General features: G+C 41.3%; 2 protein-coding genes across 6 annotated transcripts; one reads left to right on the forward strand and one right to left on the reverse strand.

Annotated features, from left to right (window-relative positions):
• The first annotated feature begins 774 nt into the window (after positions 1–774).
• On the forward strand, positions 775–14,302 carry LOC111268577 (uncharacterized). Its single transcript, XM_022847642.2, has 12 exons — positions 775–1,760; positions 8,100–8,264; positions 8,662–8,783; positions 9,272–9,392; positions 9,765–9,850; positions 10,001–10,072; positions 10,181–10,340; positions 10,740–10,801; positions 11,101–11,215; positions 11,512–11,704; positions 12,016–12,195; positions 12,997–14,302. The coding sequence occupies exons 1-12, from the start codon at positions 1,505–1,507 to the stop codon at positions 13,076–13,078; spliced, it is 1,614 nt and encodes a 537-aa protein (XP_022703377.1). The 5' UTR covers positions 775–1,504; the 3' UTR covers positions 13,079–14,302.
• LOC111268578 (uncharacterized) lies at positions 2,680–7,300 on the reverse strand. Of its 5 annotated transcripts, none has more exons than XM_086971744.1 (4): positions 7,185–7,300; positions 6,663–6,749; positions 6,232–6,429; positions 2,680–4,337 (listed from the first exon to the last, which is right to left on the reverse strand). In XM_086971744.1, exons 1-3 carry the CDS (start codon positions 7,266–7,268, stop codon positions 6,262–6,264), a joined length of 339 nt encoding a protein of 112 aa, XP_086827870.1. In that variant the 5' UTR covers positions 7,269–7,300; the 3' UTR covers positions 2,680–4,337; positions 6,232–6,261. The 5 variants fall into 5 exon arrangements, 4 of the variants coding, with proteins under 4 accessions (XP_086827870.1, XP_086827871.1, XP_086827869.1 ...); XM_086971745.1 differs by having other exon boundaries at positions 2,680–4,354; XM_086971743.1 differs by lacking the exon at positions 2,680–4,337 and adding an exon at positions 4,367–4,804.
• Positions 14,303–16,206: the final 1,904 nt, after the last annotated feature.

Consider the following 16,206-nt stretch of genomic DNA (forward strand, 5'->3'; position numbering starts at 1 on the left):
CAACCCTGCTATTTACTAGACACTAGAATTGGCGGCTATCTGGTTGTTGATTCTCTGACACCGGCTCTTGATGGTGCCTCAACCCTCTTCCACTACCTCCTACCCCCGCCTTAATCGTCGCGGTCGTCGTACAAACAATATAACATCCACGTAGACAACAGATATCACTTTACTCTCCTGCGTTCTCTTTCCCCGGCTGTTATTTTCACATTCAGTTATAACAGCGCCAGGATAAACGAAATAGCTGGGGCTCATCACAATTCCGCATCAAAAAAAATAGAAACTAAGCATCATGGCAATTTTAGGTTGAACGGGATCGACCCCCCCCCCCCACACTCCCCACTCCAAAAGGTTTAGAAATCACCACAGCGACTTTCACTGAAAAAGCCAAGCGCAAGCAAGCGGCAATATCAATGGGTAAATGCATGCGGTGGTGGCGGCTGTTGTTTGAGACGTATACACGGTTCGTAGCCTAAACGAAGGGGTGGGGTGGGGTGGGGTGGGGTGAAACGGAACGGAACACAGTTGGAAGAAGGACGCACCAGTCCACAGGACCGCCCACATGGGCAGCAGTAGGAAGGGCGCAAAGAATAGGAAGGCTGGAACAAGACGATTCTCTTGGACGAGGCCTCCCGACAGTCAACTCGCCGTTGCGAGAGCTCGCTTGTCTCTTCCCACCCTTCTCGATTAGCAACCCTCGACTGGCAGCCATTCTCTCAACTGAATCTCGCTACCGCTCCCCCTCGTGGCGTTCGTCCAGCACGAGATCTGGTCTATCTGTCCTTTCAATCAAACGCGCTCTAGCAGCATCAGTGAACCACCACTGCGACTAACACCGACACCAGCGGCGTTAAGAACTCAGCATAGTTTGATAGGTTTGTGGAGAAGCCGCGAAAGAGCAGGAATAGGGTCGCGCCTGCGACCAAGGCACAGAATAGCAAATAACCTAAGGTCTTTTTTCTCCATCCCTCTCGCCCACAGAGTAGCGACGTCCTGCAACAGAGCGGTCCGTCTCAACTTTCCTCCGTTGCTCTTTATTGTCATTATCGGTAGAGTTAGCAACATCGACGCGGGCGACATCAGCGGTTGCGGGGAGACGCGGTGAGAACATCAAGCATGAACCGTTAGAAAAAGGCCCGCCAGAGTCCACAGTGTGTCAGTGATCTTGATGGAAGCGGTCGCACAGTGATCGTCGGACTTTTGGTGACGGTGACTAGGAGCTAATGTAACACAGTGATACATTCGTACTGGCGCGTGAGGTTGTCCTGAGATGAGAGTGGGTCCGCTCGGCAGAAAACGGGCAGACGGCGAACGGTGCTGAACAGTGAGATAGGATAATGGTACTTTGAAGTTAGAGATAGAAAAGAAAACAAGCAAAAAAAAAAAAAAAGACAGGAAATCTTCGTGCTTTGTGTACTTCTGTAGCCACGTTGGTCTCTCGCATATTATTTACTCTGTGGCAGTTATAAATAGAACGTTCTGAAAAGCATCATAACAAAAGAAAATGTCTCCTGTAGCCAGCGTAATGTTGGCCATATTAGCGTTGAGCTTAAAAGCAGCGCGTGGTGCACCTGAGTGCGTTTCATTAAAAGCGTTGATAGAGGTCAAAGAACAGCTGACTGATGAACTGCAGGCCACGGCCCAACAGTTAGTACCAATGGCCATCATTCTAGAAAGAATCGAAACGAGACTTGAAATGATCAGTAGCAGGCCCGTTGTCATACCCACGCAACAACAACAGTCAACGGGACTATCAAATGGTGAGTTCTGCATTAGACTAGTATAGTGAAATGATGCAGCGTACTTGAGTAGCAACGTAATAGACATGTTGTGTAACGATAGCGTGTATACAGATGGATCAGTTCTGCATAGACGCACCCATAGACGCAACATGACCTAATTGATAAACACTTGCCAATGTGAGTCAAACAGGACCCAAGACGAGCCTATTGAGCGTCAAGGAAATATTTCGATCTGTAATGCACAGAATACATTTCGACACAGTTGCAACACATTGAACTTAATTATATTGTAAGTAAGAAATAACTTCGGCGTGCTTTGTGTTTCCGCAATATGTTTACCTTGCCGAAGCACATATTAGTTAGAGCTGCTGCCGTCATGACCCAGTGACGCTTGAGTACATACACAGCTCATCTATAAAGCTCGCGCATAGAACCCATGTCGAGAAGAAATTGGCGCCGGTGAAAAGTATCCATATAAAAGTTAAAAACGATGTCGACAGCCCAGCATCTTCGCAACTTATAAACTTAAAAACTTTCATTGCTTGTCTTGACATCGAAATTGTGTTGTATCAAAGGGTTCACACATGCGTCATACCTTAATGAAATATACAATGTGTGATTAAGTGACTAAAACCTAATAACTATCTAACCCCTAAATCGATAATAGGGTCCCTATGAATGGCGAAGTGTGTAAGTGCACAACTTCTTGAAATCAGACATTGCCTAAGGATCGCTACTTTTAGACTCCCCTATATGTTCATGTGCAATTTACAATGTATATTATGATAAAGTAAGTTATCATGATTTGCGCCGTCCGCATCTTGAGACAGAATCGACTGTTCTTCTCATGGGCTGAATCTGATTTACGATACCTCTATTCAAAGCAATATTGAGAAGCTGTACTGTTACGAAGATTCGCAAAAAAAAAACAATATGGTAACTTATGACATAACGTTCCTTTAATTGATCATTTAAGTTTCCTGACGCTGTCCGGCCTGTGGACTCGTCCCAATGTTTTCGTTTAATGAAGGCGTTGTTCGTAATTTCCTTTTAACGAGAAACTAACGTGCAAGTTATATGTAATTGCGTCGGGACTCAATTTCTCCTTCCGGTTGCTGGGTTTTCACGCTAATCGGGTCGTTCTTGTCCTGCCTAATGCAATTAAACAATGAATTCTAATAAACATGAATGCCAACAATTTCTATATGGCTGTCGGTCCGCAAATTAGATCTAATTAATCTGCTGTGTACGAATTAGATAGAGCAAACAAGACAGGTTACACGGTCTATTCATCGTTGAACGCTTGAAGACACTGGGGCGCATTAACAGTTTCTGCGTTCATTGGCAAATATGCACTGATCAGCTGACTACCGCTGCTTGATTAAAGGCCTAGTAGCAGTCCGATCTCGCGGCCATAGGATCAGCTCATCCGCTAAAGCGTCGGATACAAACATCTCGCATCTGTCGTGTCGACAACGTTCCCTGCCTATACCCTTGACTTTAAATTAGGCTATTCTGGGATACACTCTCATTCACGTGAATTGCATTTAGTCCTTTAAAACGGTTATGGCGTTTTGCAAAGATGGATCACTTTCGATATGCTGTGGTCGATTTCCTGTTAGTCATTCCATTCAAGGAATAGAGCAGACGTCGTAATTGTCCAAAATTAGCTGTCACTGGGAATTGCACTCCAGGTAAAAGCGTACTGCAATGAAGGTTTGATCAGCTAGCTTGCATGCGTCACAATTACGGGTATGTAGCGAAACGCGGTTCCGGCGATCATGCATGTTTAGCACCAACGTTACCGTCACTGCCTCTTTCAAGGAGCTTCAACAGCAAAGAACGATCACACTACCATTGCCTCTCACTGCATCTGCGCCTTATCTGTCTAATATAAGAATAAATCATGTCGTCGTCGTCCATTCAACGCCACTCAATCAACTTTCTCATAAGCCTTTTAGGCCACTCTAGGTCCTTGTTTTTCGTTGCTAACTATTGCTTCTTAGCTATTTCTGCTGCTGCTGCTGCTGCTGTTGCTGTTGCTGTTGCTGCTGCTGCTGCGCTGACGCTATATACCGTATCTGAGTCCAAAGTGCCCGAGTGCTCTACATAGACATCTGTGTACCACATGGTGACGCGCCGGCCAACAACCTACGATATGACTGTACAAAGCGAGAGAAATCCTTTGTTGAGGTCATTCTGATCGTTGCAACGGCTACGATGCATTCGGCTGGAGCCAGTCTCGAGCAATAAGAGCATAGGAATGATCTCTCCTCAACGGCACGATTACTGCACATATGACGTTACGAGACGAGGTGCATAGCTGTTGGCCCCATCATGCGTTTACTCTTAACACCTCATCTTTAAGTGCACATGCTCGTTCACATATACACTTTCCTGCACCACAGATTCATGTCACCCCTGTATATATAGTATAGCATTGATTCTACGTCTGCTCTCATCTCAGTTTCGCCAATCTGTTTGCTTTAAAGGTTCGTTGAGCTCTAAGTCCATTGAAAACACTAGCCAGTAACTTCAGCACGAAACTCCGCATAATCTAGAAAAACTTACTTTGTCCTACTAGTCGGGAAGCACCTGTGATTCAAATAGAACTGGTAAACACAGCTGTTTATTATGATAATTATAATTTTTGAAAATGAAAAGGAAGACATTTTTTTAGCTCGTTTAATTTTTAACCCAAAGAGCATTCTTTTGCTTCTTCAACTGGGACCAAATCATTGTTCAGTCAGGCGTAACCTGTTGATCTACTTTGCGAAAACGAGTCGTGACTGCTCTCGCTTCTGCTGCTATAACCAATGCAAGCACGAGTGACAAAAGCGTCACGCAATCTGTCTGCAATGATTCAATATCTATTGACTCCTTTCAAATAAAACCCAATGAATCTCCGCTGAATTGGGTATACGGGAGTAATATATCGAGGAGGTGAGGACTGCCACGTTCCCCACATGTTTCTTGAGGGAGACGAATGTGGAAGTTGAAAATGTGCTGGGCATCCCCGCTGCGCAGTACCTAGAGGGGCGTAATCAACCACGCCTGGATCCCTGTAACAGGAATACGAATATGGGTATAGTGCGAACGAACACCGAATGTTAGGTCTTTAACAAGCAGAAATTCTGACCGTTCTATAAATACAACGCGTATACTGTAGTCTTTTACATGTTTGTCGCACTGCTTCGTTCGTTTTCATCGGAATATGCCCAAACGGGGCTGGGCAGGTTTGAGCGGGCACTTCTCTTGGGGAAGACTGTACACCTGGAATCAATATTTAAAGGCGGCTTTTCCGTCGAAAGATCTGATTCGAATTTGGCCAGTTATCTTCAGAGCAACGCGGCGTCTTTCTTTCAAATACGGAACCTTCTCCGGGGAGAGAGAGAGGTTTCCTCTGGCTAGATTTCGTTTATAGGTTACAGTTACTGTTCTCTAGGGCCAGCGAAACGCACCAAGAATTAGTAAATTTCTGCGTGAAAAGTTGCCACCACAAACCGTCTACATGTTGCGGATATACTAGGAAATTCGTTCGCTTCGAACAGACTACTGATCCCTATCTAAATTTACCTCTCAGTTTGATTGTTGTGAGTCCTTCGTGTTTAACGATTTTGAGGTTCTATATATATCTCGAATTTCCCATGTTTTATATCGTATCTGTGAGAACTTTACTTTAAACAAGGTAGTTTCTCAAAGAAGACAGCTTATAATATAATTTACTGACTTAATTTTTCACCTTAACACGCTTTGCGCACCGCCCATTTTCGAGGCGCGCGCTTTAGAACAGTGACCATTGAATAAAACATTTTTCGTCTCTGCGGGCCGATTGGTCAGACGGACGATCTAGACTGAGTCCGTGAGCAAATGTCTCATCCTCCGTGCGTATCTACCACCAAGAAACTTTTAACCCCATTTGATAATTCTAGTGCCGTACGTCCGTGTTTTTTTCCTGCGCACATTGAGATCAGCAGTTTGGGGCTGGAAGGAACACGTTGCCTTCTTGTTGTTGCCGCTTCGTTTTGCATGTTTTTTAAACCTTCGTGGAGAAAGGGTTAACCTTACGCTCTCTTCTCGTATAATTCGAAAGCTTCTTTCGAGATACTGACCCGTTTACCGAGCAGATGTGTCACATAAGTGTAACAGGGCTATCAACAAACCCATAGGATGTATACATAGCCACGAAGTGTGATATTCGTTAAGAATCATATTGGCCGTCCAGACGATTTATTCCCGAAAATCATAGCGTCGGGAACTGAGCGTCGGGCTGGTAGTAAAGTGATTGATGATGATGATGCACGATTATTATTATAATGCATGAGATTTGCACTAAGGTACAAAATCATTTATTTGGCAACTACGAACGATTTTGCTAAGGTCCGTCAGAAGAAGATAGCAGCCCTAAGTTGGTAAATACGGCCTCACCAAACACCTCTTTGTACTCGATCGAACTACACTTGCCCCATGTGCTTATTAGGATACTTACGCTAGAGTCCCGATGTAGTGCATACAGTTATTACCGAACGGAAAAAGCGGATTGGCTGAAATCGGCTCGAAATTGACCGTCCTTTGCCAACAACAACAGCAGTAACACTGTGTAGAGAGTATCGGCCCTTGCGGTAGTTTCGATAGCTGCTGCGGCGCAGGCCGCGGCACTTTTTTCTTGCGACGTGGCATCGGCCGCCTGAAAGGCGGACGCTTAGCTTAATTAACTCGGAAAAATTCATCCATCTTCGTTATCTTGACTTCTACACGAGAGACCTCTCGCTGCTCACGGCGAGTGTCCTCTAACGCTTAAACAAAGATAGTATATTAATTTTTAGGAGAAATATTCACTGGGGCGTTATTATTGGGCGCGTGCCGGCTATAGGAACACATGGTCTGCCACCACTTGTGGACAAATATAATAAAGCTTACCTTTTGAGATATGGGAGGGCTAGATATTGCGCGAACGATAGCCTCACTGGTTTTTTTTAGCGCGGCAGAACTGATGTTCGGTCCGTACTGAGGGAAGGTAGCCACGCACAAAGAATATAGTATACCGGAATAATTGCTTCATATAACGCCAGAGAAGCTGAACGTTTATGCTTGATTCGCTTAAGATTGAGTAGTCATGGTCTCCTAACTCATATTATTCGATCTGTCAGCACAAATGTTGCCCTTCTATACACTATTGGCTTTATTGCCAAGTGGAAATATTCTGACGCAGACTTTTGCTCGTCATACTCTAATAGATCATATTATGCGACAAATCACAAGAAAGATGAGACTCTTGAATCTCACAGAAGAGTGGAGCCATCTTTCATACTAAAGACAATGGCCAGCCTTCCTGCAAGTACTAGTTTTCTTGTCATCCTAATTACAAATAGCTCCCGTTTAACCTTGGAACGGGACTTTTCCTGTTTGAATTAGTTGTGGCAAAAGAAAGGATCAACGCACCAATTTGCAGTATAGCCCGATAGCGACTAAGCCATAAACGAATGAAACATGTTCCAAATGATTATCACCGTCCGGTCCATTCATCGTTCGCTGCGATCGACTTGTGGGACATAGGGCCTAATCGTGGCGAACGTTATGCATGTAAATCAGGCAAATATGTGATATTTTATACGCAGTCCTTCTAGGAAATAGCAATTCGAAACTGTCCCATAGTTAGACCGCGCGAGTTCTTCCTTGTGTTATCTCTTCTAGATTACGGCTCAGCAACGATACCGAGACAAATAAACTAGTAGAGGATGCCTGCTATCGCTCACCGATGATAAAAAAATAACGAACGGCTGCACCTGCATGAGGTCCAGCAAGATGCCGTATCACATGTGTAGACGTCCAGCGCCAACTAGTGTTTCGCCTTTATATGAACAGCACTCGTGTCCGACGATAGGCAAACCGCTCGGTTCAAACGTGCATAGAAAAAAATTGGGATTCCGCGGTCACTGTGGAGCATAGCTGTTATGGATTAAGTCCGTTCATTTAACGCACGTAAATTCCGCAAAAAACGGAAGTTGGTCCACTGCCTATTGTAGGTAGTGTAGAAGCTTTCCGAAAAGCGGTCCCTCTATTTTCAAGGTCTTCGACGGTAAATCCTGTTTGTTCTACGTTGATTTTCTATTGTTGTGATGTTTTGAAAGGTACTCGTGCATTCAATGAAGGCATATTGTATGGTCTACACTTTCCTGGTTTCCATTCTGATAGTAGCAAAAGCGCTTGACAAAATACTATATCTAGGATGCGGCAATCTTTTACAAAGAAACTTTACATACAAATCCAGTTATTAAGTCAGTTACGACACACGCAATTTAAGTGAGCGAATTTTCAAGCTTTTATTCATTGCGGTTTGACGTTTACTGTTTTCAGACGTATTTGATAATAGGTTACGAAGTCTTGAAGGCTCGGTATCAGCCCTACAACGGAAGTTCGACGAGAAGCTAGATCAGTCTCTTGATCGAGTTGTCTCTGTTGAAAACAAGCGCGAGGAACAAGAGCGCATCTTCACCGATATTCTAAAGAAAATCCTCAACAGTGAGTCATAGTTTCCCCTATCTATCATATCTCGGTTTCTTCTCGTGAACGACTTGGTGCCCCTAGCAGTAGACTTAGTAGCATTGATCCAGAAGGTTTAGATATGACATTATCTGTTCTACGACACAACCTCTGTAGTATGATTTCTGGCGTGCATGGTTCTAAGATTATTTCCTACAATAAATGTACCGTACGACTCGTCAATGGAACAGAATCAATGCTGCCTTGTTAAATAACGTATAATTAATACTAATTAGCAAAAATACGTGCTGGTAGATGTTGAAAGGGTTCTCGTTATTTCTGAAGTAGTTCGTTGATGCTTGTTAGATCGCTGATGTAAATATGAGAGAAAAATAATGCGGACGCGTTTGTTCTGGCGTTTCTTATCATTATGTAGCTGTAAACACGGTATATGAACGACTGCATACGAGCTCCGGTGAGAACAAAGGACGTTCGAGTAGTATCGCTACTTCGGGCAATCGAAGCCCGCCCAATACACAGCAGTTCCTCTTCCTTCAGGTGACGAATGCCACAATTGAAACTTACAACAGTCGTTCCATAAGCAAAGTTAAAACTTGTAAGACCAATATTTGCAGCTTTAACTAGAACTAATCATAGCTAGTTGTTTCCAATTTATTACAATGCAACTTACTATTATCGTCAAATGATAAGTTCTATTTGATTCTACAACAGTATACGCTCAGACTGTATGTATCTACGGAGAGATCAATTTTGTTGTTATGAAGTAAAATATACGAAAAAATACGAGCCACAGTCATAACTTCTTTTAATAATAATTACAGTTTATTACTATTCAAGTATTAAAATGCTACTAAAGTAGTATTTTAAATAACAGACGATACCAAAGAAGCGCCAAATCGTTACCTAAATTTCAACCGAGACATATAACCTAGCCATATAACTAGACATATCTAGGCAAAGGATAATACACGACCAATGCAATTTTTTTCTAACGAGTCGCTAATTTGAAAATTTCATTTGTTTAGGACTCAATGGAATCCCTCAGTCGTGAGTTCAAAGAGAAACTCGACGTTTTACAGGAGAGGTTAAGTGACTCGATCAACGAAGTTACCATGATGACCCGGTTAGCTTCTGAAAAAGTTTCCTGTAAGTTATCTAAACTATAGGCAGTCTTCTATAATCCTTTAGTGAGTCAAAATTCTTTCTAAGTTGCATTAGCTTCTCTGTAATGTTTTTGATCTCTTCAAGCACAAACCTTACCATTCTCTGAGCTTTCGACATCGGCACCCAACCTCAACGTCCGATCTAGTTGCTAAGTAAGTTAGTAATTAAGATAGTACTTACACTAAAGGGAAAGTCGAAACACACAAAACAGAGAATGGAAGAACAGTATTTAATAAATAAATAAAACTTCGCAGTCGTGTTCGGTTTAAATACATCTATATACATTTTGTTTTAATTTTCTTATTTTCAATCATTCGTTGAAATAAATATAATCCTCGATGATGCGGAACGAAGACATCTCGGAGAACATGATTCTGACCGAGGATATGCAACGCATGGGGGAAAATAATCCACGAATTGTTGAAAATGACATGTCGAAGGTAAGTCAGCTTATTCCTTTATCTAGGGAAATCAATAAACAATCTCCCCTATAGAAGTTTGATAGCTGAACATGTTTGCAGAAATAAGCTACGATAATCTCATGCTGCTTTAATATCCCGCTTGCGTCTTCGTATAATGAACGATTCTAGGTTATAGAGGAGGTGCGCGACGGATTCAAACGCTGTACCCGGGCTGTAGTAAATGCTCCACCGATGGCCCAGGTTAGACTGTCTTTATTATCTCACATATTTTTTGCGTTTATCACAAAAGCAGCTCGTCGTGCAATCCTAATTCGTTGTGTTCTTCTCACCAACGAAACGATTTTCCAGGTGCTATTACAGTCTTCAAGCTCGTCGAATATGGTAGCAACGCAGCTCCCCCGTTCTACACCTATTCCTGAATTATCATTTTTCGTTGGGCCCAAACGAGACGACTGCAAAATGACAAGCAGCGTTACGGTTCCCCACAACTGCGACCAGCTCAGACAAGGTTCGTTACCGCAAAACCTACTTTTTAAAAATGAGCTTTCTTGGGTTTATAATCATGTCAAGTGTAATCAAATTTTCTGCACTAGGAAACGGCTTGGGGGTTTCACCCCCATCCCCATCCCCCCCCCCATACACCTCACCACATTAAATGCATAGAATTCACGACTGGGCATGAATCAGGCAATTTTGTTGCCAATTACGCTTACCGCTCTCCAAAGCCATTCTTTTCTTAATACTTCTAATGAGACACACACTCGAGACAGAGACTCGAATAGTCCGTTACTTTTAATTTTTTCATTATTTGTCATAATTAAAAGGTATTTTTACAAAAGCAATTGTTCAGCAACCCGCAACTATTATATAGTGCTGTATTAATAGAAATTATTCGACTTACTTATAGCCGGCGCTAACTGTGATGGTCCCTACATTGTCTATGATGCGCAGGGAAAGAAACCTATGAAAGTGAGTAAAAACAATTATTTGTCAAGCAAGACAAACCCGCATCTAGTCTAAATCATTTAGGTTAAAAGTAATGAAATTATTGGGTGTGTAACAAAATCGGGCTTAAACGATGCATCATACGCGACTAGGTTAATAAGAGCCCAATTGCAAAATAACAAATTAGTTTATCCGAAATCGTTCTCTTTGCGGGTTATTTTCTTTCATTTTATGTTCTATTTTAATACTGTTTATCATCATAAGGATGCCTCTAGTTTGCTGTCTTGCACCTAAACTATAGAAACGTCTGGGTGTTTCCGTAGGTGATGTGTGACATGACAGGAGGTGGATGGACCCTGGTGCTTCGCCGTGGCCCAAAGGGCAATGCCCAACCTCTCTCATTCGATCGTAGCTGGGCTTCTTATAAATATGGCTTCGGTAAGTGCAGAAAGCAGGGGCATTCTTTAGTGGCCCCTTTGCAGCTTCGCAGATCTATACACTAGCTAGGGGTTTTAGTTTTTATACTATTAGGTTCGGAGGTAGATGAATATCTCGATGCCCGACCGGATTTGAATCAGAAACCTCCTGGCCTCTTTAAGCCTTCAGCTCTGCTGCCTGCTCCAATCCACGCGTTTATAGAAAACATATCGTTCTAGTAAGAGCGCTACATAGAAGAGGCAGTGTGTTGAATTGAAGTAGATATTTATAAATATTATTCCATTTTATATAAATAGGTAACATCCAGGACGAGTTCTACTTCGGCAACGAATACATTCACAAGCTAACTGAGACACCAAAAATGCTCCGGGTTGAGCTGGAGTCATTTGACGGTGACAGGATAATACTCGACTACGAAAATTTCGTTGTAGAGAACGAAAATGACAACTACCGCATGCGTGTTGGCCGGTATCTTGGAAACAACACAAGGTACCGTTTACCAAGTGTTTCATACTATGGCGGCGCTTAATGTCCTTTTGATGAATCCGAAATCATATATAAGCATCCTTCATGCTGCAATCGCTAGGTTGACTACGAAAGAACCACATAAGGTGTAGTTTAAGTTCAAAATCGGTTGTAGAGTACTAACTTCCTTGGAATCTGCCATCCAGCAGTTTAAGAGAATGCTTAATAGCAGTGAAACTCAAAATGTCTTTAGGTCTATTGTGAAAGCGTAGGTACTGAGAGGTTTCAGTGATTCACAGAAGCAGGAAAGAGGAATAATGCTGTAAATATTTCAGAGTGGGCAATGCGTTCAGACGACATAACGACAAACAGTTCTCTACTGCTGATAAGGTTTCGGGCCCGCGTCACTGCCCCGTTGATCACAGGGCGGGTCATTGGTGGCATTCATGCTACAGTGTTCTTCTAACCGGAGAGTACGCTACGCCCTCTACCGGAACGACGAAAAATGGCATTAGGTGTGTGGCACAAACAGGATCCTTTTGTTGCATTTGGAACTACATGAAAATTCTACGGCAGCGTTTACTTCAAATTTGGCTTCTCAGCGGCGGTTTTTATTAACTGCTTGTTCTTTTCTAATTTCGTTCGCTGATAGCCGAGGCTTATACGTTAGTGGGAACCTCTTTATTCGTCCCTCACAATTTCCTCGTTGTGCCTCTCATAGCTTTAGTCGTATCGTGAGGTTCTACTTGGAGTTCGGCTCTCGAAGTAAATAAAGGCGATCCTCAAAATGCCAAGTGTTCGGCATTTTAACTAACAAATAGCAGATTTAAGATTTAAGCAAAAGAATGATATAAAACGAAAAAATGAAAAGTAGTTCATCATGGTAAATCATAAGTATGAAAATAAGTTGTTGCAAGTTAAAGATAAACATAAAATATTGAAACCGTCTGCTCGAACGTTTCGCAAATTTATATGCAATACATAGCAATCACCTAGCTTTCCAACGGTATGAAACAGTTAGTTATCAGTGCAGTATAAAGTGACGAGAATTTAATGATGCTACGAATGATTTTTCCTCTCTAAACATAATTGAACATTACCGAAGCTCTTTTAAAGAAGTTTAATCTATTAAACTCACCGTGTTGCTAGGTGGTTTCGTGACGAGCGTCTCTACCCGCCAGCGATTTTTCCTCAACGATGAACCACTAGCGTTTTTTTTTTATCCGCATTCAATAGTTATTTTTTCTCATGGATCTATAGTGATAACACTCTTTCAATAATTGCTCATTACTTTCGTCCCCATTTAATTGTTTCAGGTGGTCGACTTGGAAAGCTGAGCCTCTTAAGGCTGTCGTGCTCAAGATCCGAGAGATGCATCGAACACAAAAACTATCTTAAGACAACACATATTCATGGTTTGACGAATATCCTTCAAGCTTTAAGGAAAAACTTATCGATTTGATATTTGAAGGGAAGTTCTACACACACACGTAGACGCCACAGCTGGATCCACTATATTGTACTAACAATATTTGTGCTCTTTATTAGAAAGTACACTTTGATAATAAACGCTCCTAACGGGCTCGAGCAACAGGGCTATAAATATTCAACTATGCTAGGTATGATTTGAGACCCTCCAGCAAAAGCACTTTGAACGAGCTTTTGTATGTTTCAATGTACGGCAAAAAAATACCACTTATATTATGCATGTAGACACAGGGTCCACACTGGAAAACTTAGCTGATCCTATAGGACAAACGGTTTATCTCCATTGGGTACAACGGCATTCGAATTATCATCTACATTTACAGAAGATACACGATCTGAGGTAACTTCAGTTTAGAAAATTGTATGAGTTAAGAACGATTGAGGTTGTGTATTTCTGAAGGACTAAACCGGCGTATAAATTCTGTAGCAGAGAAAAGCTTGAATTAGGCCATCGTCACTGACAAAAACACTTGACGATCTTCGATGGTGGCCGAAGACAAAATGAAAAATGCTCATTTTGCTATTAGAATCATAGTTACGAGAGGTTAGGTTAGGATATATTTCACTTTATTACACAATGGCGAACGCATTGAATACTGATAGTCGATATTATGATATGACTATAAGAAATGCACATTTGTGTGCAGTACCAGATGTTATTCAATGATCCCGTATTGCCGCTTTTGTATATACATAAAGAAACAAGCAGGGTCACATGCTACTCGTACATGAAGCCGCATACCAGGTCGGTGCAACAACAAGTACTTCAACGATACCTTTATTTGCTTAGAAATTCATCGAAACAAGTATAGAAAGTACATAGGCAGGACGCCAGCAGTAGAATCTTGCCAATAGAACATTAGCATTCATCTTTCGAAACTATATATGTACACGTTTTAAAAAGTAAAAAAAAAAAAAATTGTAGACATATATAATACAATTATGAAATGAGCCTTTCCTCTTAACTGGCACATACTATGGATATATGTCGTTCGGACAAGCAGACGGCATTTGTCCGGAGAGTACAAACCGTTCTTTTTTTACCAATTTAGATACCGTGTTTGCCAAGAAGATATATAAGTTATTTTCAATAAACAGTATGTGTGTCCCACATTTAAATAAAAAATTACCAAACTGTCTTGTTCTTGTGTATATGTATATATAAATATATATTTGAAAGATAGTTGTGCCGCTATTTCCTTAAATACTTTCGTTGATTCCGGCCTTCTTACTGAATCTTTCTATATACAATTAAGAATTATATGTTCTATACCTACTTTATTTCCCTTTTGCACAAAACCTAGGATTATTTTGGTCGTACACCCAAATCACAAGGACCCTGTAAGTATTAAGGCTTTCCCGATGGGTTTACTTGGTTCGAAGGTGGGACATTGTACTTGGAGGCCAGTACTTTGCACCGCTAAATAAGTTCCTGGATGGTAAACAACTCTTCAATTAGCTGAGGAAGCAGGCTATTAGCTTTATTTTGTCTTTATAAAATGTTATCAAAAATGTTTTTAAGTTTCAAGTTTAAAAGTTTAGACGCGCCATAGACTAGCTGAAGCGTACAAAATCTCATTTACCTTCAACATTTAGACCGGCATCGAACAAACATATTTCTACAGAAAGTCGTTGCGGATAAGAATCGACGTCTCCTCATCCACATGAGACAGGGAAAAGAGCTGGCAGCTGCGAGATAGATACCTAAATCCAAAACTAAATCGGATCTTCATTCCAAAAAGCCGTAATTTGCGCTTAAGAAAACTGCAAAGGTCCTCTATACTGTGAATTACCTAAGAAAAAGCAGACGATCAACATGAATATCTATATGGCCTAGTTGCATTTATCGAATATAAGAGCCTCGATAGACAACGCGAAGCCATCTATCTCCAGGACAACCCTACGCTACAAATGGCAAAGGTCGTTGAAATGGGCTTATATAAGCTTGGGCGAGCAAGTTTTTGCGACCAGCGTACTCTCTAGCAACGCAAGCCGATTCTGATCCAGGCCGATCTTTTCTGACCACTGGAAAGTTGAATTCGAAATTGTACGTTTGGTAGTGTAGAAAGCTGCTTGAGCAAGATTTTCACCAACAGATCTGAAGATTGTTGGTAACCAGGAATAAATAAATGGGTTGGGAAATCGTCTGGCGACAAATACAGAACGATCAATTTGTTGCAAGTAAAACATCCATATTTATGTCCCATCCTGATACATACCTATAATCAACAACCAGATGTAGAACAGACTTGGCGTAACAAGTAAACTCTGAACCCCTACACACAGAAAAGTGCATACTAAAAAGCCCATATATTTATGGGATAGCCTGATCAAGCATAAGCTATAGTCTGCGTATCAGGCATACCACGAAAGCGTTCAAAGAATTCATCAACAAAGTTTCAAAACACCCAAGGACGATCTTTCCTTATTCGTAGTCTTCCTTTTTTTTTTTTTTTTTTAAATAAAGACCCGAAAATAACAAGAGAACTATGACGAAAGACTGCCTAGACTTGCTCACTTCACATACATTATAACTATGAAAAAGAAAATGCCTTAGGTTATCATTAACCTTTAGTGACTTTATTCGCATTGGCTATAGACTCAGTTTGAACCTAGATAAAAATCACAATCAACGATATTTCACAAAAGACAAGAAAAGGAAATAAACGGAACAGTAAGATAAACTAACACAGCTAAACTCATTTCCATTATCATCTCTCTTTTCATTACATGTATATATATATATATATATATATTTTATTTATATATTAGCTACAGTAATAATAAAGTACTCTTTTTTCTTTAGTCTCTTCTCATCGCCATATATATATATATATATATATATATATATATATATATATATATCTTTATATATCATTTGCAGTTTCTGTATTCTGTGTGTGCAGATGTGGCGCCACCCCGAGCGCGCCTTGTCCGCTGCAGCTTCGCCAGAACTTCGAATGTCCACAATGAACAGTCGAGAACAGCAGTCTTCTGATCGACCTTGCTCACAACCAATGGGGTTCCTTGATCATATG

Source organism: Varroa jacobsoni, unplaced genomic scaffold (genome assembly GCF_002532875.2).
Source record: "Varroa jacobsoni isolate VJ856 unplaced genomic scaffold, vjacob_1.0 scaffold_1302, whole genome shotgun sequence".
NCBI lineage: Eukaryota > Metazoa > Arthropoda > Arachnida > Mesostigmata > Varroidae > Varroa > Varroa jacobsoni.